This window comes from Falco peregrinus, assembly GCF_023634155.1.
Source record: "Falco peregrinus isolate bFalPer1 chromosome 12 unlocalized genomic scaffold, bFalPer1.pri SUPER_12_unloc_1, whole genome shotgun sequence".
NCBI classification, from domain to species: domain Eukaryota; kingdom Metazoa; phylum Chordata; class Aves; order Falconiformes; family Falconidae; genus Falco; species Falco peregrinus.
The window spans coordinates 408015-429906 of NW_026599548.1; the positions used below are offsets into that span (position 1 = coordinate 408015).

The 21892-nt window shown below is 59.0% G+C and overlaps 1 protein-coding gene across 6 annotated transcripts in view; it reads left to right on the forward strand.

The window, feature by feature from the left end:
• The window catches only part of WIZ (WIZ zinc finger), a 62017-nt gene that overhangs the window by 38668 nt on the left and 1457 nt on the right, over positions 1 to 21892 (forward strand). For 4 of the 6 annotated variants that reach the window (XM_055793138.1, XM_055793141.1, XM_027784577.2 and 1 more), the window contains 8 exons: positions 911 to 3453; positions 3694 to 4059; positions 15466 to 15630; positions 16324 to 16827; positions 18963 to 19499; positions 19729 to 20259; positions 20928 to 21371; positions 21597 to 21789. In XM_055793138.1, coding sequence (XP_055649113.1) covers positions 911 to 3453; positions 3694 to 4059; positions 15466 to 15630; positions 16324 to 16827; positions 18963 to 19499; positions 19729 to 20259; positions 20928 to 21371; positions 21597 to 21789 — 5283 coding nt within the window. The remainder of the gene's footprint in view (positions 1 to 910; positions 3454 to 3693; positions 4060 to 15465; positions 15631 to 16323; positions 16828 to 18962; positions 19500 to 19728; positions 20260 to 20927; positions 21372 to 21596; positions 21790 to 21892) is intronic. The other 2 variants (XM_055793140.1, XM_055793139.1) reach the window with 2 other exon arrangements.

Sequence of the window (21892 nt, forward strand, 5' to 3'; positions counted from 1 at the left end):
TTGCAGACCCCCAAGGCTGGGACTGCCCGTGGGTGCGCTCAGCCCCTCTCAGCACCCCCTATGTCCTCAGTGCCGCGGTGGTACCCACAGCACCAGTCTGGGTGGCGTGGGGCCACCCGGTCCCAGCGTGGAGCTTGCTCCGTGGAGGCTGATGTCCTTCAGCTGCTTGGTGGGGTCTTCCCAGCTTCGGGGCCCTTCAGGAGGGTTTGGAGGAGGATGGGGAAGGGACCACCTTGATCCACCATGACTTGGGGTCTCTGCACGGGGGAGAAAGGCTCCCCACTCCTGCAGTGAAGAGGGGTCACTCGGGGTTTCATTGAGTCATGGAGAAAAACCATGCTTTGGTCCCGGAGACCTTTAGTGTGGTCCATGTTGACGCTTAAATCTATTTTTATGAAACTTTGAAGAGCTCACTGGCCTGGTCTTTGGCCTGATGGTGATAAGTGTCCTCGCTAGGAGCAAATGTCCCTCTTGAGCCAGGTTAAAAGGTGACAATAAGGTGTCCAAGCATCTCAAGAAGTTCTAAGGGGAAAGGGAAGGAGAAGCAGAGAGTGAGGTGGAGCCAGAGGAAGGTGACGTGTGGCCCAAGGCAGGAATCGGTGGTGTGATGGGAACTCGACGGTCCTGGCAGGGATGTGGCAGAGCCCCTGCGGGGCGCAGACGCAGCTGTGGCCAAAAGGAGCTTGGAGCAAGCCCAGAAGAAGTTGTAGAAGCTGCTCCAGCTGCACGTGGCCAAGGGAGGGTGGGAGGGTGTGCGGTGGGTTGTGTCCCGAGTCTTTAATATTTTTGGTGATACAGGAGGGAGTCCCCATGAAACCCTCGGCCTGCGTCGGGCCATCCCCAGACCACCCTTTTTATAAATGGAAATATTTTGATTATCCCGTTATTAACTCTCCAAACTTACTTGCAGCTCCCCGAATGAAGAGCATTTGGAGTTCCAGAAGGCTTTGTACAGGACGGATGCCAGGAGCTCCCTAGACCTGCGCAACATGACCGTCAGCAGCGGCGTGACATGGGACGCCACCACCCTGGAGACAAGAGCGGGTGATGGGAGAGAAGAAAGCACTTTAGAGAGACTGTCTGGCTTGAAGGACTCGAAGGAGGTGCGGTGTGTGAAGGAGTCGTCGTTCGCCATGGAGCCCCAGGTTGTCAATCCGGTGCAGGTGGATCCCGAGCAACTGGAGAGCGACCCTGAGGACCTGGATGGTGGCACAGCGGCAGCAGAGACGCCTGGCCCTTGCGCTGGGGCATCGGTTGGCAGTGGAGAAGAGAAATATCTTCAAAATGAACCAAAGCAACTCGAAGGCCTCAGCAAAGAGCACTTAGAGAAAAGCAAGAGGGGAATCCAGAGGGTTGACTGGATTTCCAGACCCACCAAAAGCCCGAGTCCTCACTACAAAGATATAAACAAACCGACAGATGTAGCAGCCACCTTGCCCTTTCGGGGACAGGCCGTGCGTGAAGTGCCTCCTCCTCTGACCCCCACGGTGTTCAGAAAAACGCTAAACCCTGTCCTCAGCAAGTCCAAATCCCTGGAGAGCTCCTCATCCCACAGGAAGGGGCTGATGGTCGACTCAGACTTGGGCGAGATCAACCCGCTCAACACGGCTGAGTGGACGATCCAGAAACCAGGTCTTCAGCTCGGCGCGGACCTCGGCGTCGGCAAACAGTCCTGGACAGTAAATGCTGAAGATTCGGTGGAGCGGATCCCATTGATGTCCCTGGAGCCGGCTCCCTGCAGCTCCTATGACATCGAGATGAGGCCCTACATGTGCAGCGTCTTGTTGGACGAGCAGGGGAAGGAGGAGCTGGCCCCAGAGGAGGACCCGACGGTGTACACCTGCATCGAGTGCAGCATTTACTTCAAGAAAAAAGAACATTTGATGGATCACATGCTTCAGCATAATCGCGGACCAGGGAGGGACCAAGACAGGGATGCTCTGGGGGGGCAGTGTCAGTTCTGCTGCAACGAGTGCGGCTGGGCCTTTGGAGACCCCACCTCTTTGGAGCAGCACAAGAGGCTCCACCAAGAGTCCAGGGAAAAAATTATCGAAGAGATCCAGAAGTTGAACGAGTTTCCAGACGAAGGGCGGGAAGCCCGGCTGCAGTGCCCCAAGTGTGTCTTTGGCACAAACTCCTCCAAGATCTTTGTCCAGCACGCCAAGATGCACGTCAAGGAGAGGAAGGACCAAGGGGCGAAGAACATGAATCTCTTTGGAAGCACGGGCAGTGGAGAAATACGGGATAGCCCCGTGCACGGCATCTACAAACACTTCAAACCAAATGAACACACGTCCCTGCAGATGCAGGTACCACCTCACGGCAGCAGCAAAGGGCTCAGCACCTGTATGCTCTGCAGCTTCCCGGCCCCCAATGAGAACATTCTCAAGGAGCACATGAAATACGCCCATTCCCACCTTTCCTGGGACACGGAGGTGTACGAGGAGGATCCCAATCAACCGGGAACCAGCAGAGATGCCTACAGCCCAGCCAGACCGGGCCGGTTTGCGGAGACGGATTATTTTGGCAAAGCAGACCGGCTTTTCCCTCCACCCCACCGAGAAAGCCCATCATCGCATTATGAAGCCGTCCACGGTTTCGCCCTGACTCACCCGAGACTCGACAAAAGCAACGGGGCTACTAAAAAGGACTACCAGGCGTCGGGGTTTCATGCCAGAAAAGCAGCTCCCTACGCTGCCCCCCACAAAAACCTGGGCTTGTCTGGTTTTCCCTCCGCAAAAGCTTATTCCCAGTTCGCTCTGCAGCAGCTGAAAAAAAAAGCCGCGGCTCAGCACCTCGAAGGAGAAGGTGACGGTCTCAGGAGCCACCCGATGGGGCTGGAAGAACTCAGGCACAAGTGGGTGTTGGCCAACGACGCGGGGAGCACGGAAGAGGAGATCTCCGTAAGCGCAGAGATGGATTTGGGCGAGAACAGAAGCGTCAAACCCGTCAGCATCCCTCAAGCCGCCTTGGACCTCAAGAGGACGTTCAGAGACACCTTGAAAGCCACGGACTCTTTGATCGCTTCGGAGGAGCAGCAGCAGCAGTTGCGGAAGATGGTCCCCATCGTCTTGCTGGAGGAGGTGAACCTGCACCCCAGGGCGACGAAGCGGCCCCGGGGGAAGCCGTTCAAGAAGAAAACAACGCTCCCTTCCCGGGAATTCATGATGGAAGAGCCCCTTCCCTTGGATATGCTCCTGTTGGATGCTCCTCTGGAGGGTCCTCTGGAGCTTGACGACCTCTTGGACTCCGACTCACCCATGTTGAAGAACGAGGAGAGGAAATGTCCCTACTGCCCAGACAGGTTCCACAACGGCATCGGGCTGGCGAACCACGTGCGGGGCCACCTCAACAGGGTGGGGGTGAGCTACAACGTCCGTCATTTCATCTCAGCGGAAGAAGTGAAAGCTATTGAGCAAAAATTTTCCTTCCAAAAGAAGAAGAAAAAAGGTAGTATGTATTCAATTCACCATGCTTTCTATTTTCTTGTTTTAATCAGTGGGGTTTTCCCCTCCCACCAAGAACTGGGTACGTATGGTATCGCAGCCGACCTGAATGGCGGTGGCCACGGCACAGCTGGTGGCATGTGGTTGACCCCGGTGCGATAAGCCCCTTCCCCCATCCTTGCCGCAGAGGATCACCCGGTCCAGGGGGTTTAGCGGTGCCGCTGACTCTCTGTCCTTCTTTCTGCAGTTGCGAACTTCGACCCGAGCACTTTCAGCCTGATGCGATGCGAGTTCTGCGGGGCCGGTTTCGACACGCGGGCGGGTCTCTCCAGCCACGCCAGAGCCCACCTGAGAGACTTTGGTATCACCAACTGGGAGCTCACCATCTCGCCCATCAACATCCTCAAGGAGCTGTTGGCCAACTCCTCGGAGCATCCGATGCTGCAAGCGGCGATGGGAGCTGAGCCCTCGTCCCCGAGCCGAGAGAGGGAAGCTCACGGCTTTGTGCCTCACAAGAGCATGACCCCCATGTCCGAGTGCAGCATCCCACGCTCTCCTCTCTCCCCGTTCCCCCCGTCGTGGGGAGACGAGTCCCTGCAGTCCTACAGAGACGGTAAGTGGTCCCAAATTTTCATAACCCCGGACCCATCGCGTCTCGCAGAACGGAGCCTTGCCGGAGGGCAGATTTTTACAGGGAAGGGTTTAATCACCGTAACCTGGCATTGATTTAAGTCTCCATCGTTGACGCTGTGTGTCCTGTGGAATCCCACGCCGGCTTGGCGGCAGGGGCGTGGAGATGCCGGCGGATGAAAGAGCCGAGCGGCGCGGTGGCTGGAGGGGTTGCGTCTTGCCATGGAGCTGCGCTTGGGGCGCTCGGGCTTTGGTTGTTGGAAAAGCGTCGTGGTTAGGAACAGGGTTTCTGTCGGGGCTTTGTAAATCCCTGGGGCAGAACGTGGGTGGAAGGAAGGAGAAGAGCGTGGTCGCTGGTGCCAGCCCAGCCTGGCAGCGCTCAGCCACGCAGAGGGCAGGATGCGACCTCGGGGCTGGGGATCTGTCTTTACCCCGCAGCTCCTTGTTTTTCCTGACCATGGTGGGACGTGTAAAAGGTCTTTCCCGAATGGATTTGGGGCTGAGCTGGTCCTGCTCCATCCATGGAGCTCCAGACTATTCAAACAGGATTATTTATTCCAGAGCAGAGCCCATCCCAAACAGCTTCCAGGTTTCTCTTGCAAAGCACCACAAAACTGAGCTCATACCAAAAACTTTGCAACGTCCTGTGCTTCTAAAGTCTTAAAAACTTCCTCCTGCATGAGGAAAAGCAACAACCTACTGACGCCTGTTGCTTCTGGCAGCATCTTGAAGCCTTTGAAGCAGCTTCTTTAGGTGCTGCTCAGCCTAATCCGACGTTAGATCCATCCCTGCAGCGAGAAGCTCGCTGGCTTTAATCGAAATATCAAAAAGCCTGTCATCCCACCTCTCCAGGCTACTCCACGTGCCTGACTGCTCTTTGGAACGAGCATTGAGCACCACAAACGCAAAATAAAAAAAAACCAAATAAACCCAAATTCTTGTTCCCCAGTATGGCAAACCTCGGAGGATGAACGGCCACCAGCCCAGGGTGGTAGCCAGTGCCAACGTGAGGTGGTTTTGGAGGGTTTCCCCGGGTTCCTGCTGCCTCTGGCCATTCTTTGGCAATTTTTATATCTCCCAGTGCCCAGAATTTATTGGCACGAGCCTTTAGAGATAGCGCCACCATTCGGAAAAACTAGGGCTTGGGTATTTTGTGATGAAGAAGGGTGGAAAGTATCTCGGTGAAGAAAATGTGGCCGCCCTTCAGCAACAACCACTTAGTGGAGTAGAGGCGAGTGCAGTTCTTCATGCGGCAGATCTCCTATCGAATGTCCCCGATGTGAAGTTTGGTTGTTTTTTTTTTCCACTTCTTAAAAATGGGTCACGTCTTGAAATACGATCTCGCTTATCGGTTTGGGCAACATACTCGAGGGTTTTTTTTCAGCATGTGATGTTGGTCCTGGGCTGGGAACGGCTCCTGCTCCTCGCCGTGCCCCTCACCCGTCGTTTTGAAATGCTGGTGGGTGAAATCAGGTTGGAAATTGTCCTTCTAGGTAAAAGTCGTGGGATCAGAGCTCGGTTTTGGTCTGTTTAGGTGTTGTGTTTCCACCCAGATAAGGCTGAGGACAGATGTCCTCACGTGGGGTGACCCACCTCGCGTGGGGTGAGCGTGACCTGCGCAAGGGCAGGAGCTCAAACACCCCCTTAGGTGTCCTGCGCTCCCAGGTTTAACCTTGCGAGCTCTGTCTGCTTACGAGTTTTGTCGTCGGGGGCCAAGAAAATGGGTAAATTTGGAAAACTTCACAATCCCCGGCTCGGCAACCTGTTGTGTAACCAAAGCATGCACAGGGGATCCTGTGGAGATAGGGATCTAGGGACAGGTCAGGTGGAGATAGGGATCTGGGGACGGATCAGGTGGGGGTAGGGATCTGGGGACAGATCGGGTCGGGGTAGGGATCTGGGGACGGGTCGGGTGGGGGTAGGGATCTGGGGATGGGTCGGGTGGAGGTAGGGATCAGGTGGAGACAGCAATCTGGGGATGGATCCGCTGGAGACAGGGATCTGGGGACGCCTTCTGTATTTAAATCCCAGCCTGAAGGCTCTTTGGTTACCCACCCCAGCTCATGGAGACGACTCCAAGCCCTTCCCCGTTCTGCTTCCAGCCCCACATGACACTTTCAGGGCACTCTGCGCTGCAACTCTCTGTTGCAACCGATTTCGGCACGCAGCAGCACCCGCGGCGTTGCAATATTTATTTAACTCTTGCTCTGGGTCCGGCTGCGAGGATGCAGCTGAGCAAACAGGGGAGCAGGTTGGGTGATGGGGAGTGCCAAACCCGTCGCTGGGAGGATTTCGGCTGGGGTTTTTTTGTGCCCGTTTGTCACTCCGAATCGCTTGTGTGAGAGCTCAGGTGAGCTGCCTGCTTCGGCAGGGGTGTTTGTGGCCGTGCCGAAGCCTCGACCGCAGCTCCCGGGCTGGAGCCGGGAGTCGGCATTAGGGCACCTGCTTAGCCCGGCACCCTCTGCCTGTCTTTTATCCAAATTCCACAACGTACAGTTTGTTTAAGCCACATGAACGAGATAAAAGCTGTTTGCAATAAAGGTGGGAGGATCTGGCAGGGCACCGGACCCGGCGGTGTCTCCATGCCGCGGTGCCGACAGCCCCGTGCTGCAGCAGTGGTGATGCTGTCGGTGCCCTGGGCTGATGTCGCGGCTCAGAATCCACAGGCAGCTCTGCAAACCGCTTCCTGCTTCCTTCCTCTGTGCTTCCAGTGAAGGAAACAGCCAGAAGGTCTCTGCCAACGTCACAAGATGCCTCCGGAGCCGGTTGAGCTCAGAATATCGGTAGACCCTTAACCGAAACCCTCCAAGCACTCTGGGGAGAAATCCCCCTTTTTTTTTTTTTTTTTTTGGGGGGGGGGTGGGGAGACCTTGGTGAGCAGTTGGCTGCGGTTTGTGGTTTCTAACGAGGCTGCAGCGGGAAACAAAGGCGGAGGATTCAGCTCTGGGTGTTGGGAGATCGATTTGATGTGCACGGTGGTGCTTTTCCTCCTTGGGTTCATAAGCAAATCGCTGCGACACCCGAGGGTCTCCGTCCTCGTGGGGTGAAGCATCACCTCCCAGAGCTGTTCACAGGCGGGACGTGAAGGAGGAACAAAGAGCAGCACTGGGAAAGGGCCATGGGTTAAACATTTGCCAGTTTGCTGGTATCCTACCCTTGGCTGCTTGTTTAAAAACAAAAGAAACCCCAAACCAACCTCTTTAAGCAAAACTAAAAGTCAAAGGGAGGAAGTAGGTGTTGGGGTCAGTGGTGAGAACTTGGGTTTGGCTGCACTGGTGGGTTGGATGGGAGCGTGGGTGGCAAACCCAGGATGTTTTGAGATACTGGGGGGATCTTGGAGGTTACCAGTTCCCTCACGGAGCCTCCACCACTGTCCTTAGCACCCGCGCTGGCCTCACCCTTAGGAAGCTGACGGGGTCGTTGGTTTTCTCAGTATCTAAACCCATCGCTGGTTATCTCGGTAAGCAAAGACAACGGTTTCTGCTCTTCTGTAGATCCATATCTGTCAGTCTCCAGGTTTTGGCCATGGTTTCAGACCACTGATCATTTGCAATTCCCTCCCTGGTATGTCTGAACCCTCCACGGAATTCTGCGCTTAACGTGGGACGCGTCCCAGATGCGGTGCCGTGGAGAGCAGGAGGGATCTCTTGGCTCTCGCCCATCCCAGGACGCAGCAGGGGTTGCAACATTCGCTCTGGTTTGGTTTTGAACAGCTTAAAAGTCTGAAAACTGTTTGGTTTGGGGTTTTTTTTTGCCCCCTCGCCCCTTTTCTGTGAGACCGCTCGTTCTTCGGCTGTCCCCAGTGGAGCTGGTGGCTTCTCTGAGGAGGTCCCCGTGCTCAGCGGTGGCTTCCCCCTCTCGCTGTGATGGCTGGAGGTGTGCCCTGCTGCCGCAGCCGCCTCCGTCAAGCCCAGCTTGGCTCATTAGCGAGGCTGTTTATGTATCTCCTGGCTCCCAGCGTTTTGGCAGCCACCTCGGAGAACACGTGGCGCTTCTTGGCAGGCGTTGAGAAGCGTTAGGCAATTGCATCCTCTCCAAAACGGCTCGCAGCTCCCCCTCTTCGTAGCCTGCCTCGCCTCGCTCCGTTGCCTGGACTGCTTTTGCAGGCTGGCCACCATCATCCTGCCCTTCTCCCCCCTTCCCCCCCCCCCCCCCCCCCCCTAGATTTAATTCCCCAACTGTCCCATACTGCAAGGTCTTCTGCTAGAGTGAGATTTCTTCTCCTGATCTGCTCCCGTGCAGGCAGAGTGATGTTTCACCACATCTGGGAGTAGGAGCAGGCGTGAATTTACTGGTTGACCTACCCCCCACGCAGAGTCTTTCCTTCTGGAGTGCATCAGACGTGGCGTGGGTTTTCAGGAGGATGAGGAGAGGGCAGGGAATGATTCTGTAACTCCTTCATCTGGTACTTGCTCATCTTCAGCCCCCACATGAGGACTGAGCTTGCCCCTACCATGCCCAGGGTCCTGCCTTGGCTAGAATGTCTTTTCCCTCTCTAGAACATAAAAAAGAAGAAACATTCTTAGGATCTCCTGGGTTGCAAGAGACCCACGAGGATCATCGAGCCCAACTCCAGATGCCACACGGGGCAACCTACACATTAAACCCTGTATCTAAGAGCGTTCTCCAAACTCTTCTTGGACACCAGCAGGCTTGGAGCCATGACCTCATCCCTGGGGAGCTTGTTCCATGGAAAACTCTTTCCCAATGGCCAGTCTGAACTTCCCTTGATGCCACTTTAAGTTGGTCCCTCACGTCCTATCGCCAGGCACCTGGGAGAGGAGATCAGCACCTCCGTCCCTGTTGGCCATCACAAGGAAGCTGGAGGCAGCGATAAGGTCCCTCCTCAGCCTCCTCATCCCCAGGCTGACCGACCCTGATGGCCTCAGCCACTCCTCCCAAGGTTCTGCTTGAGTCCTTCCACCATCTCTGTTGCCCTCTCTGATGTTCTTCTGTCCTCCTTAAAATGGTGGAGCTCCAAAGCACCCACAACACTCAAGGTCAGGTCACACCAAGATATGGGACAATCACGACTTTCAGTTTGCTATGGACACGTTCTAATATTTTTTTATGTCCTCCTTAGATTGTGGAGCCCAAAATTTGCCCACAGGCTCAAGGCCAGGTCACACCAAGATGTGGGACAACCACATCTTTCACCTGGTTTGCTCCACTGGGCTGGGACACAGGTGGCCCTTCTGGCTGTGCCTCCGGTGGAGCTTCTCATGGGCCAAAAGCCCCAGGTCCCTCTGCAGGGCTGCGCTCCTGGACACGTGGAGAACTGGGAGCTCCTTCCAGTAGACGACGAGTGAAAAAGGGACAGGGTCTGAGTGTCCAGGGCTCCAAAACTGATTTTAGGGGTGTCCTGGGGGAACCCTGGTGTGATCCACTCTGAGATACGAGCAGGCAGAGGCCCTACAACTCCTTGGATTCCTGCCCCCGCCCCCCCCCCTTTTCATCCAGGGGGTGCAAGCTGCCAGGGCCAGGAGGAGCCCATGGTGCCTGGCATGGGGACAACCACAGCCTCAGCAAGAGGCTGGCGGAGATCAGGAGGGGAAGGCACAACCAGGGCTGGAAGAGGACTTTTATTATTATTTCCTACTAGATTTTACAGGGTTTTTTTGAGCCTCATTTCTTCCTCGACTCTTTGACTGGAGAGGAAAGACCTTGGCACAGCTCAGCAGCAGCTCCGATCTCCACCCTGACCTTTTCTTCCTTGTGGTCACCCTCCGCGAAGGAACCAAGTTGCTCTGTGGACGTGGCCTTTCATCCTCCTTTCTGTCGAGGAGCGACGCCTACGCGTCCTGTGGTGGCCGTGTTCATCGCGGACAAACGGATTAACAAAACCTTCCGGAGATCTGGACCTGCCCCCAGGTGCTGGTGCCAGCTCCAACTCCAAAGCCAGGTCAGGTTGCTCAGGGCCATGTCCCGTTGAGTTTGGAGAGGGTTGGAGGTGCCACCACCCCTCTCGTGGGTTAATGTGCCCTGAGGACCCTCCTGAGGTTACGGCTCTCAGGGTCACGCTCTCCTTTTGTGTCGTTTTTTCTGATTTTCCTCCCTCTGTGCTTGTTCGCTGCTCACCCACAGCCTGACCTACTTTCTCCCATCTTTGATTCCTTTCTTGAGTTCCAACGTGAAGAGCTCGCGTTGGCCTTCTGCTCCCCTTCCCTCCTTCCCCTGCACGGGGATAACACCACCATTGCCCTTGATACTCTTTTTCTCCCAGTCTCTGAAGATTTCGGATGGTAGGCAGCGCCACAGGGAGGCCATACGTCGGGTTTTTAGCCTGGATTTGAGCTCCCATTTTCACCACTGCCGATTTATGGCCACCAGAGACGTGAAATCTCTCAACCAGGTCTTCCAGCACAGGAATCGCGGAGCAAGGATCCCTGGGGGCAGCACTGGAAGGCAGATGGTCACCGTAACCTATTTCAATCTTGGCAACCGAGGGTAGAAATTGTCCCTTTCATCATGTTTTGGGGAGACCCTGGTTTGTAAGTGTTGGAGAAGGGGATGTTGTAGGGGGGGGAGCCCCGAGCTGGGATGACCCGGGGTACCCACGGGTCCTGCAGCCACCTCCACGTCCCAACGGGAGGACAGCAGAGAAAGGAACAGCATCGATTCCTTGTCTTTCTCCTCTCCCTGTTCAATTTGGGCGAGCTGTGCCTGCCACACCAATTCCTTATGACCTCCTCCTCCTCCTGACGTTTTCTCCAGCTTTTTTAACCCGAGGAGAGGTTTTTTATCTTACCACCCCAGTGGAGAAAGAGGAGAAGGACTTGAAGCGGAGTTCGTCGGCAGCCCGTCCTCCTCGGCAGAGCCAGCAAGGGGAAGCACCACGTTTAAAATGATTTGATGGCTCAAAAGCGTGACAGGGAGCTGGCAAAAGCTCCTTGGCAAGGAACCGGCTTGCACGGCGCTCTGGATGCTGTAGGCTGGCCAGCCGAGACAGATGCTTTCATCCTCACCCCAGACGGAGCCCGATAGTGAGCCAGCGAGCAGGCAGCTCTGCCCGTCCCGGCATTTCCCATACCCCTGGTTGCCTTCGCTGGATATTTTTCAGGAAGATTTGGCTCAAATTCGAGGGAATCGGAGTTTTTTCAGTCCACAGGGCAAAGCTGAGCTCTGCAGCTGGGAAGCGGCACTGGCTGCTCCAGAGATCATCCCTTGAATCCGGGTTAAAGCAGCAGGTTATCCTACCGGAGCATTTTTGCAGGTGCGATGGGATGTCAACCGCGACGAGGGGCTTTTCCCTCCCCTCTTCTGCCTGTGGTTTGTTGAGAATTGGGGTGAAGGTGTTTCATGGCTCCTTGAGGACTTGTGACTGTGCTACTGTGAGCGCGTCTCCCCCGAAAACCGGCCAGGATAAGACCCGCCGTGTCGTCACTGCAGAGACCGGAGCCCCTGGAGACCTCTGGTTCCTGCTGCAGGCTTTGAAACTCCCTAAAAACATCAGGATTTGGCTCGTCGTGGCTTCTTTAACCTCGCAGAAGCCGATGGTAGATGGATTAAGCACCTACCATCCGTTTTTAAGCCCTCTTGCAATACCAAAGGAGGTATTTGAACCTCCAGAGCTTCCCCGTGGTAAAAAAATGAAGTGTCCAGGGTGGGTCTGATTCTGTTTTCGCTGCGGCTCTCGCGGGCTGTCTCCTTTTCCCCAGCTGCCCCTTCTTGGTTTGTTTTTGTTGATGTACTCTGGGAGCCTCAGGCGGGTTTGCCATCGCACGTGGGTTTTCCTGGTGGAATTACGGACCAAATCAGCCGGCTTTGAACGCCGTTTTTCAACTCTTAAGCCCAGAAACCGTAAGGAAACACTTGTGGCCATGCTGGGACTCTGCTTTTCCTTCCCCAGGGATGTGAGGAGGAGAATGGGGCTGAGCAGAACCTGGCCAAGGTAACGATTACACGCTCCATCTTTCTGTATTTCTATTTTAGGCTCCATAACTTTTATTGATCTGTAAGTTCCTTCAGTTAGAGCCACATTCCTTCACCCTGATGTTCCAGGAGTGGATGGGGACGGTTCCTGCAGGATTGGGTCATCTCCTCACCACTGAGGTTAACGGTCTGCGCTCATTATGGCTGCTTTGCAATCCAGGTGGATTTTTTTTTTCCCCCACTCTGGGTGGATTTTGGGTTCCTATACATGGTTTCCACCATTCCCTTTTCTGACAGGACCCGCTCTTTGCCTTGGGCAGCGCGGCTGGGCCTCCCTTTGCCGGGCTTGCTCTCTCCCAACACCTGCTGTAATTTGGGGATAGCTCTCGCCAAAAATGTGGCGTCCTCAGCTGGCTCCAGCGCTGCTCCTTGGTTTCCTTGGGAATGGGGCTTTCAGGGAGGCTTTGCCGAGTTGCCTCGTGTCCCGTTGAGTCAGTGCTCCGGCATTATTGGGGACCCCCTGCTCTGAGGAGGGGTCGCAGTGCCCGATGAGGCGGCTGATGTCCGTGTGTCCCCGCTCTGGGCAGAGGATTGCTTCACTTTTTGCTTTTTGTTGCTTTTTTGGGGGGTGGTTTGAACAGAAACCCGCTCCCTGTGGCAGCTGGGGCTGTGGCAGAGGGATGGGGATGGAGAAAGGCCATGGGTGGCCTTTTCCATCTCGGGAGGTGTCCAGATGGTGCTGTCGGCTGGGTATGGGGCTGGGGCAGCCCCACACAAGCCATGGGGGATGGGGAGAGCCCTGGTAGGGGAGGGGGGGGTGAGCCAGGGGCTGGGGGGCAGCAGGCACCATGGGGTGCCTGTGGGGCAGGGCTGTGAGGGGGACCAGGGAGGGCCATGGGGCTGGGGGGCAGCAGGCAGCAGGGGGGCCTGTGGGGCTGGAGCTTTGAGAGGACCATGGAGGGACGTGGGCCACAGGGCTGGGGGGCAGCAGGTGCCATCGGGGGGCCTATAGGGCTGGGCTGGAGGTTTGAGAGGACCATGGGGGGACATAGAGCCTGGGCCTGTGGGGCAGCAGGCCCCACTGGGGGCCTGTGGGGCTGGGCTAGAGGTGTGAGGGGACCATGGAGGGCCATGGGCCGTGGGGCTGGGGGGGGCAGCAGGCCCGTGGGGCTGGGCTGGAGGTGTGAGGGGACCATGGGGGGACATGGACCCTGGGGCTGGGGGGCAGCAGGCCCCATTGGGGGCCTGGGCTAACGGTGTGAGGGAACAGTGGAGGGACATAAACCTGGGGCCTGGGGGGCAGCAGGCCCATGTGGAGGTCTAGACCCTGGGGCTGGAGGTGCGAGGGGACCATGGAAGGACATAGATCTGGGACCTGTGGGGCAGCAGGCCCCGTTGGGGGACCTGTGGGACTGGATTGTGAGGGGGACCATGGAGAGATATGGGGCTGGGGGGCAGCAGGCCCATGTGGGGGCCTAGACCCTGGGGCTGGAGGTGTGAGGGGACCATGGGGGGGACATGGGCCGTGGGGCTGGGCCCGGCCCCTGCCCCATATCGCAGCCGGGGCCCAGTAGGCAGAGCCAGGCCCTGTGGGGCCCGGGACCCCCGGCCGCCTGGGTACGTCCGTCGTGGGGCTGAGCTGGGCCTGGTCCCGGGGCCTTGTCCGGTGCCTGCAGACCTGGGCCGAGCAGCCCCCTCCCCACCGCACTGCTCGATCGCTCGGCGCTCCCCCCCTCCACCCTGCCGCCACCTCCCGCGCGTCTCTCCGCGGGGGGCGCCGATCGCTCGGCACTCGACCTCCCGCCCCGGGGAGCGCCCCCACCCGCTTTTTCTCCTTCCCGCCCCCCCCACCCCCCCCATCACTCGGCGCTCGACCGCTCGGCCTGGCGGGCGGGCGCGCGCGGCTCGGCGCTCGGCCTAACGGCCTGGCGGCCGCCCCGCATGTGCCGGAGCCAAGATGGCGGCCTCCACCTCCTCGCAGCCCAAAGTGACAAAAGCGGCGGCGGCGCCGCGACCCCCGGGACCGGGACCGGGGTGGGGACGGCGAACCCGAGCCCGAGGCGGCGCCCGAGCCGGGTGAGGCCCCCTTTTCCTCCGCCGACCCCGCCCCGCCGCGCCCGGGCCCACCCGCGGCCCCCACCCCCACCCCCCTTCCCCCGCCGCAGCGGCGGGCCCGGCCGGGGGCCGCCGCCGTTCCAGGCCCGGCACTGACGGGGGAGGGGAGGGGAAGGGAGGGGGGGGGGCCCGGTGGAGGCCGCTGTCGCCGAGCCGCCGCCCTCCTTTGTCCGTGCCCCGGCCTCGCTTTGTTCCTCACGGGGGCCCCCGCCATCCCCTCGGCGGGGCCCCCAGGCCTGGCCTGGCCGTTCGCAACGGGCCGCGCCCGGTTTCTGTCACTGCTGGGGGCAAGGGCGGGGGTGGGGGGGCGGGGGGGGGAAGCCTTTCCCTTCCTCTCCGCCCCCCCGGGGCGGGGGGGGGGGGCACACGATCTGGGGTAGGGGGATGCAAATCCCGGCTGCGCCCTGGCACCGCCCCGGGGTTGGGAGCGGGGCCCGGGGAGCCCGAGGCAGCCCCCAACCCGCCCCCTGGCCCGGGCGGGGCTGCCAGCGGCCGGCCCCCCCGCGGGGAGCTGCCACTTTCCCTGTCCCCTCCCCTTAGGCAGCTGCCACCTTTCTGGTCCCCTGCAGGGAGCTGCCACCTTCCCCATCTCCCCACCCCCGCAGGGACCTGCCACTGGCCCTGTTCCCCTCCCCATAGGGAGCTGCCACTTTCCCTGTCCCCCGTCCCCCCCGCGCAGGGACTTGCCATTTTCCCTGTCCCTCTCCCCGCAAGGAGATGCCACTTTTATGCCCTCCCCCCACTGCAGCGACTTGCCAATGTCCCTGCCCCCCTCTCTGCAGGGAGCTGCCACCTTTATGTTTTCCCTCCCCCGCCCCCGCAGGGAGCTGCCACTGACCCTGTTCCCCCCCCCCCCGCTTCCAGGGAGCTGCCACCTTTACTGCCCTCCCCCCCCCCCCCCCCCCCCCCGGGAGCTGCCACTGTCCCTGTCCCCCTCCTCACAGGGAGCTGCCCCCATCCATCCATCCCACCAAAGAGAGATGCCACCTTTATGTCCCTGTCACCCCCCCCCAGGGAGCTGCCACCTTCATCTATGTCCCCCCCCCTCTCCAGAGAGCTGCCACCATCTTCTCTGAGGGCACTGCCACCATTTCCCCCCTTCGCAAGGAGCTGTCACCATCTCCCCTCCTGCAGGGAAATGCCACATCCTTCCCACCTCCCGCTGTCCCCAGGCTCCCCCAAATCCCACTGGCAGGTCACCGCTGTCCCAGTGGCATGTCATCTGCCACCGGGGTGGGTCTCCCCCTCTGAAAGCCCCCGCCAGCCCCGTGCAGAGCCCTGTTCTCCCCCATTCTCTGTCTGAAGCTCTTCTGGAACAGCTTAAACCTTTGCTACCTCCTGCCATGGATCTGTCAGCTGCATCATCCCCGCTGAGACTCTGACTCTTTCTTTATCTTGGCAGTCCTGGCTCCAGAAGAGGAAGAGCTGGTGGCCATGGAGGTGGGTTCACCCCCTCTCCCGAAAAAAAGTGCTCCCGCTGGGCAGATGGATCAACCCCCCACCAGGATAGGGACCAAACTGTCTCCTGAGCCACCCGGGAGCAAACCAGAGCCTCAGGACTCCAAAAGTGAGTATTTTGCCTGGCTTCTTGGTGTCTGCAACAGCCCAGCACTAAGTTTTTGCTGTGAGGAGAGAGCGGGCAGCCTGGCAGGTGTTTATTTAACCTGATCCAGGAGGATTTTCAGGTTGTTTTGCTTAATTAATCCTTTAATTAAGATGGTGGCCATGTAGTACTCTGGTACCACTGGTTTACGTCGCTTTTCTTTCCCCAGTGCCAGCAGCTTTCCAAAGCTTGCTGGGACCAATGTGCACTCCCTGTTCTCCTTAAACCACCTCAATCAGTCCTTCCTCTCCTAGTTAACGACATTTCCCGAAAACAATCGCTTTGAGATCCCTCTCCCTCCCTAGCTTGGCCTTGGAGCCTGCCTGTGGCTCACCAATTGCATGCAAGGCTTCCCAAAACACTCTGGAAAACATTCTCAAGCAGGAAAACTGGTCTCCTTCCACCCCAGCGCAGCGATCCTTGTCCTCCCCCAGCTCTGTTCGCTCTTCCCTGCTTTATTCCTGCCTGCGCCGGGGCACACGGAGCATCTTATTGTTCAAAATTAGGGTTGGGGTGGGAAAAATCCCTTGGGGGGCGGGGGGGGGAGAAACAGCGTTGCTGGGTGCTGCTCCTTGTGCCTCCTGCCGCAGCCGTGCCCTGATTTTTGTTTTTCTTCTTCCTCTCTTTTTTTTTTATTTTTCTTCTTTTTCTTTTTAGCCCAGAACCTTACGACGTGCGAAGTGTGCGGTGCCTGCTTCGAAACCCGCAAAGGTTTATCCAGCCACGCCCGTTCTCACCTACGGCAACTTGGCGTAGCTGAATCGGAGAGCAGTGGGGCTCCCATCGATTTGCTTTACGAACTGATGAAGCAAAAAGGCAAACCCGACGGCAGCCCCATGTCTCCCACCCTTGGCAAAAAATCCGGTTCCCCCAAAGACGCCGCCACCGGTTCCCCTCGACCCACGCTCCTGGCGCTCGGCAAGGCCAGCGATCGCCCGCTGGATGGTCCCGTAAATAAAGCCATCAAATCCCCTCCCGGCTTCTCGAAAAACCTCTCGCAACCGGGATCCCCCATCCTGAAGAAGGTGCCACCTGCTCTTTCGGGGTCCCCGTCTCCGAAAAACCCCGAGGAGAAGAGCTCCAAGCTCTCACTGAGCCCTCTGCAGAGCTCTCCAAAAGCCCAGTGGCCGCAGGCAGATGAGGAAGGACCACTCAATTTAAGTGAGTTTTTCTTTTTTATTCCTAATGTTTCCCGTTTAGAGGAGAAATTCCCATCTTCTCCCATCCTGTGCTGCTAAGCTGGGTGTCCCTTGGTGTTGGGAGGGCAGGAGCCGGTGTTTGGCAATGGCCAGGCCGGGGAGATAATGTGCCACTTGGTTGTGACTAGTGGAGGTGACAGTCTTCCCTGCCTGGGAAAATGGGCATTTCCATCGGGATTTCAGGAAAACTGCTGGCTCTCTGCCCTCTGAGCTTTTCACATCTCTCTGGCTTGCTTCTCTCACCTCCCTCAGCTCCTCTGGGCTGTGGTTTGGCCAGTGCGGAGCACCTTCCTGCGCCGTGGCTTGATCCGGCACAGCCAGCTCCCTTCTCCCAACAGAGCCTGGTGGCTTTGGCCAGCATCAGCCCGTTCCCTGTTGCCATTCCCACCGCTAGATGTGCTCTTAGGACCGCAGCCCTGGTCCTGCTGTGTCCCTCTTTGTCCCCAAGCTCCCTATGGGTGACGTTCTGACACCTTTGGATCGAAATGGTTTTCCTGGCAGCAGACCTGCCTTCTCCCAGCGTGCCGCATCTTGCCGGGAACGTCTTCATCAACACTTCCAAGGGCTCTTTGCCTCGTTAGTTCTTCATCCTCATTCCTGGGCTTGCCCAGCAAAGCCGTGCCACCACTGGCAGCGCCCGCAGGCACTTGGCCATCCCCGGTGGGAACTGCGGTGCGTTTGGGGGTCGTTCCATGGGATAAAGCAGAAGACGGCATCCCAGCACGTGCTGTATCCGCTCCTCCCCTTGTTGCAGGAGTGGCTTGAAGACCTGATATCCCTCCAGATCCCCACGCCTGGGGATTTCCTAATCCTGTCAGGTTTCTCTGAGCCGCGTGGTTATAAAATTGCTCCGTCCCATCTCCCAGCTCACTTTTCATCAGCTGAAAAGCTCCGGGATGCCAGAGCAGGATGCTGGCGGGTGCTGGGACAGGCGCCTGTGGATTTGCTGGAGTGGAGATGCTCTCCGGGTGCTGCTTCTCTGCCGGTGGCAGAAAACGCCGATTTCGGCCCCGGCTCATCCTTGCAGCTGACTTGGAGCAGCAACAGAAAAGCGCTTCCCGCCTGTCCCGTAGCCAGCATGGGAATTCCTCTCGGTGAGGCTGCTAATGAAGCCGTAGGAGCAGGCAGGCCCTGGGCTGGCAGAGTCCCTGGCATGCTGCGGGCTGCGGCAGCCAACAGATCCGAATCTGCGGCGCAAGGGATCGGTTGATCACCCTCATTTCCCTTCTGCTGGCTAAAAACCTAAAGCCCCGGCCGTGCCAGCTCTCAGCCAGGGCTGGCCGCGATGCCTCTGCTCCCTCTCCGTAGGTTCCTTCCCGGCATCACTTCAGCAGTGCCCAAAATCCCAACCCAGGTTAGAAATGAACGGCCCCGACCTCCCCGGTGAGCGCTTCCCACCGGCAGGGACGGCTGGACAGCTGCCTGCACCCATCTCCCCTCCGCCTGAAATGATCCCAAGCCGCTGTGGGGTTTGATCCCAGTTCCCAGGCAGGGATCTGCCTCTGGATTCCCCATCCTGCTGCAGCGCGGGTGGTTTCTCCTTCCCCTCCGCAGCGGGAAGGCAGCAGGGACCGGGGAAGTTGCGTTTCTCGCCCGCTATATCGTGGGGCTCAGGCTGCAGCTTGTTTGCCGTTGTAAAAGCTTTTCCTGTTTCATCTTCCTCCTCCTCTTCATCATCCTGCCGGGAATCGCTGCTTCCCAGAGGCAGGAATTGCCCTGGCGTGAGGGCCAAGCGTGCAGGGCCGGGATGAGCTGGGGTTAGCCAGGATGTGCTCGGTTTAGGCACGCAGTGTTTGTCCCGGTGCCACTGGCTCCGCGGTGTCCGGGAAGATGCCGCAGCGCAAGCAGGACTTGCAGCTTCCAGGGTCCACAAGCATCCCCGTTATCCCAGTGCTCCGGACCACAGCTTTGCTGTTGGTTGCACTGGGAAGCCCTCCCGCTCCCCGCAGCCCCCAGCTGTTGCGTTTTCCTGGGGAATCCTGATGGATTTGAGCCTGCTTCCAGTTTTAGGCTGGGATTGACTTTGGCACCGTGGGCTGCGCTCCGCCGTCAAACAACGCCGATCTTTCTTCTCTTTCTCCCTCTCTCTCCCTGCAGCCTCTGGGTCGGAGCCGGTGCGAGATATCCGCTGCGAGTTTTGCGGCGAATACTTCGAGAACCGCAAAGGTTTGTCGAGCCACGCTCGATCCCACCTCCGGCAGATGGGGGTGACCGAGTGGTATGTCAACGGTTCACCCATCGACACCCTGCGGGAGATCCTCAAACGGCGAAGCCAACCGCGGAGCAGCGCCTCAAATCCCGCCGGCCCCGGGCAAAAAGCCATGGCCAAGACCCTCCTGGGCAGTATGGGATCCTTGGAACCACGCGGTCCCGGAGAGCTTCACATCCCCACCCTCCCCAAGAAGGTCCAGCAAGCCGGCAGCCCCCTGGGGCAATCTCCTACCTCGTCCCCACCTCCCACCGCCCGGAAGATGTTTCCAGGCCTTTCTCCTCCCTCCTTGCAGAAGAAACTCAAACAAGATCAGCTGAGGGTGGAAATCAAGAGGGAGATGATGTCGGGAGGACTCCACGGAGAACCTCACCCATCCGACCGAGCCTGGTCCCCGCGGGAGGAGATGTCTCCCTTGAACCTCTGTAAGTCCGTGGCCGTCGCCTTCCCCGCTCCCTCCGCGGGGCCGAGATCCCTCGGGAACAGGGATCCCCTCTGGCTTTGGGAAGGGCTGAGGGCTCCTCCCGGTGCTTGGGGGGAGCCCACATCACCTTCCGCGGTAGGGGAACCCCAGCTGTGGCTGGCAGGGAGCAGCACGGAGGGATTTAATCCTGATCCTTCTCTCTCCCTCCTCCCCTGTCTCTTCCCCCACAGCTTCCCGAGCTGACCCAGTGCGAGATATCCGCTGCGAATTTTGCGGCGAATATTTCGAGAACCGCAAAGGTTTGTCGAGCCACGCTCGATCCCACCTCCGGCAGATGGGGGTGACCGAGTGGTCGGTCAACGGCTCACCCATCGACACCCTGCGGGAGATCCTCAAGAAGAAATCCAAACCCTGCGTCATCAAGAAGGAACCTCACACCTCCAGCATCGAACTCCCCAAATCTCTCGGGGAAGAAGGGACGGACCCCAAGGCCTCGGGAAAAATCCTGCAGGGAATGGCCCTGGCATCCCTGGGAGGGCGGCCAGGGAAGCCCAGCCCGGGCAGCTCCACCTTGAACCGGGAGATTTCCCTGTCGCCGCTCACCGGTAAATCCCAGGGCGCTTTCCTGACACCGCTGGCGGCCAAACGGCCGCTGCAGGACGAGCGCCTGGGCCCCCCTGCCGACGGGAAGCACAAGGCGTACATCCCGGCGGAGCTGCCCTTCAAATCCAAGGCCGTGCACGACAAACCGGCGCACACGTGTGAGTGGGGGGAGAACGGGGCCGGGGGGAAGCCCCCCAGCCCTGGGGGGGGAAGGGGGGGGTGGATTTGTGGGTGCAGAGGAGGGAGGAAGGAGCGGGGATTTGGGATCGTGTGGTTTGTAGCTCGGGATACAGAGGAGGGAGATGGGAGCAGGGATTTGGGATCGTGTGGGTGTTGGCTTTGGGGATGCAGAGCAGGGATTTGGGGTCCTGTGGGTTTTGGCTTGGGGATAAAGAGGAGGGAGACGGGAGCAGGGATTTGGGATCGTGTGGTTTTTGGCTCCTGGGAATACAGAGGAGGAGATGGGAGCAGGGATTTGGGGTCCTGTGAGTTTTGGCTCAGGCTACCAGAGGAGGGAGGCAGGAGCAGGGATTTGGGATCGTGTGGGTTTTTGGCTTTGGGGATAAAGAGGGAGATGGGAGCAGGGAGACAGGAGCAGGGATTTGGGATTGTGGCTCGGGATACAGAGGAGGGAGACGGGAACAGGGATTTGTGGTCGGAGCTTCTTCCCCGACCCAAATCAGCTCCATGGTGCCGCCTCGCAGTTGGCACCGGGGGGATCATATCCATCCCAGGACCCTGGGGGGGGGGGGGGGCGCAGCTCCCTGCCCCTTCCCTTGTCTTTCCCGCTGACCCCCCGGTGCCTTGCCCCCTCCCCTCCCCCCAGCCAGTGAAGCCTGCTGCGAGCTCTGCGGCCTCTACTTCGAGAACCGTAAGGCCTTGGCCAGCCACGCGCGCGCGCACCTGCGGCAGTTCGGCGTCACTGAGTGGTGCGTCAACGGGTCCCCCATCGAGACCCTCAGTGAGTGGATCCGGCACCGACCCCAAAAAGCCGGTGCTTACCGGAGCTACATCCAAGGCGGGCGCCCCTTCACTAAGAAATTCCGGAATTCTTCCCACGCCCGGGATCACGACGGTGGCGGCGCACGACGGATGCCGCTCAGCCTTCAAGGTAGTGGCGTGACCTTTCTGAATAAAGGATTGACGGGAGAGTTGGCTCACGGCGACGCCGGAAAAATCCTGGATGGGGGAAGCGGCGGTGAGCGGCCCATGATCACCTCCCCCCTCTCGTTGGTGAAGGTGGAGGAACATCAACGCTCCAACATCAGCAGTGAGTCGGGGCTGGGGGGGGGGGGGGGGGGGGCTCCAGCACTGGCAAAACACCGGGAAAATCCCGGCCCATTCCCGGGGCTTCCTTAGCAGAGACCCCCCCTCTCCTCCTCTTCCTCCCAGGGAGCCGGTTCCCCGGGATGAGGGGGGGCTGCTCCCTGCGCCACACCGCCTTGGGTGCCCCCCACCCGGATCTAACCCCCCACCCCATTCCTCCTTCTCCCAGAGTTTGAGCGGAGGCAGGCGAGACCCCTGGATGCCGCGCTCCACCGGGAAGAGGAAGGGGCTGAATTCCAGCAGAAGATGGAGGAGACGCGGCAGCCGCCGCCGCGGATGAGGCCGGTGCCATCCCTGGTCCCCCGCCCCCCACAGACCTCCCTGGTGAAGTTTGTGGGGAACATCTACACCCTCAAGTGCAGGTGGGTCCCCTGGGGAAGCGGAGGGGGGGTTATCCCCTATCCCACGGGATCCCCAGCGTGGATCCCTCGTTTCAGGGGTCCCCTAAAACCGCACGTCGTGTCC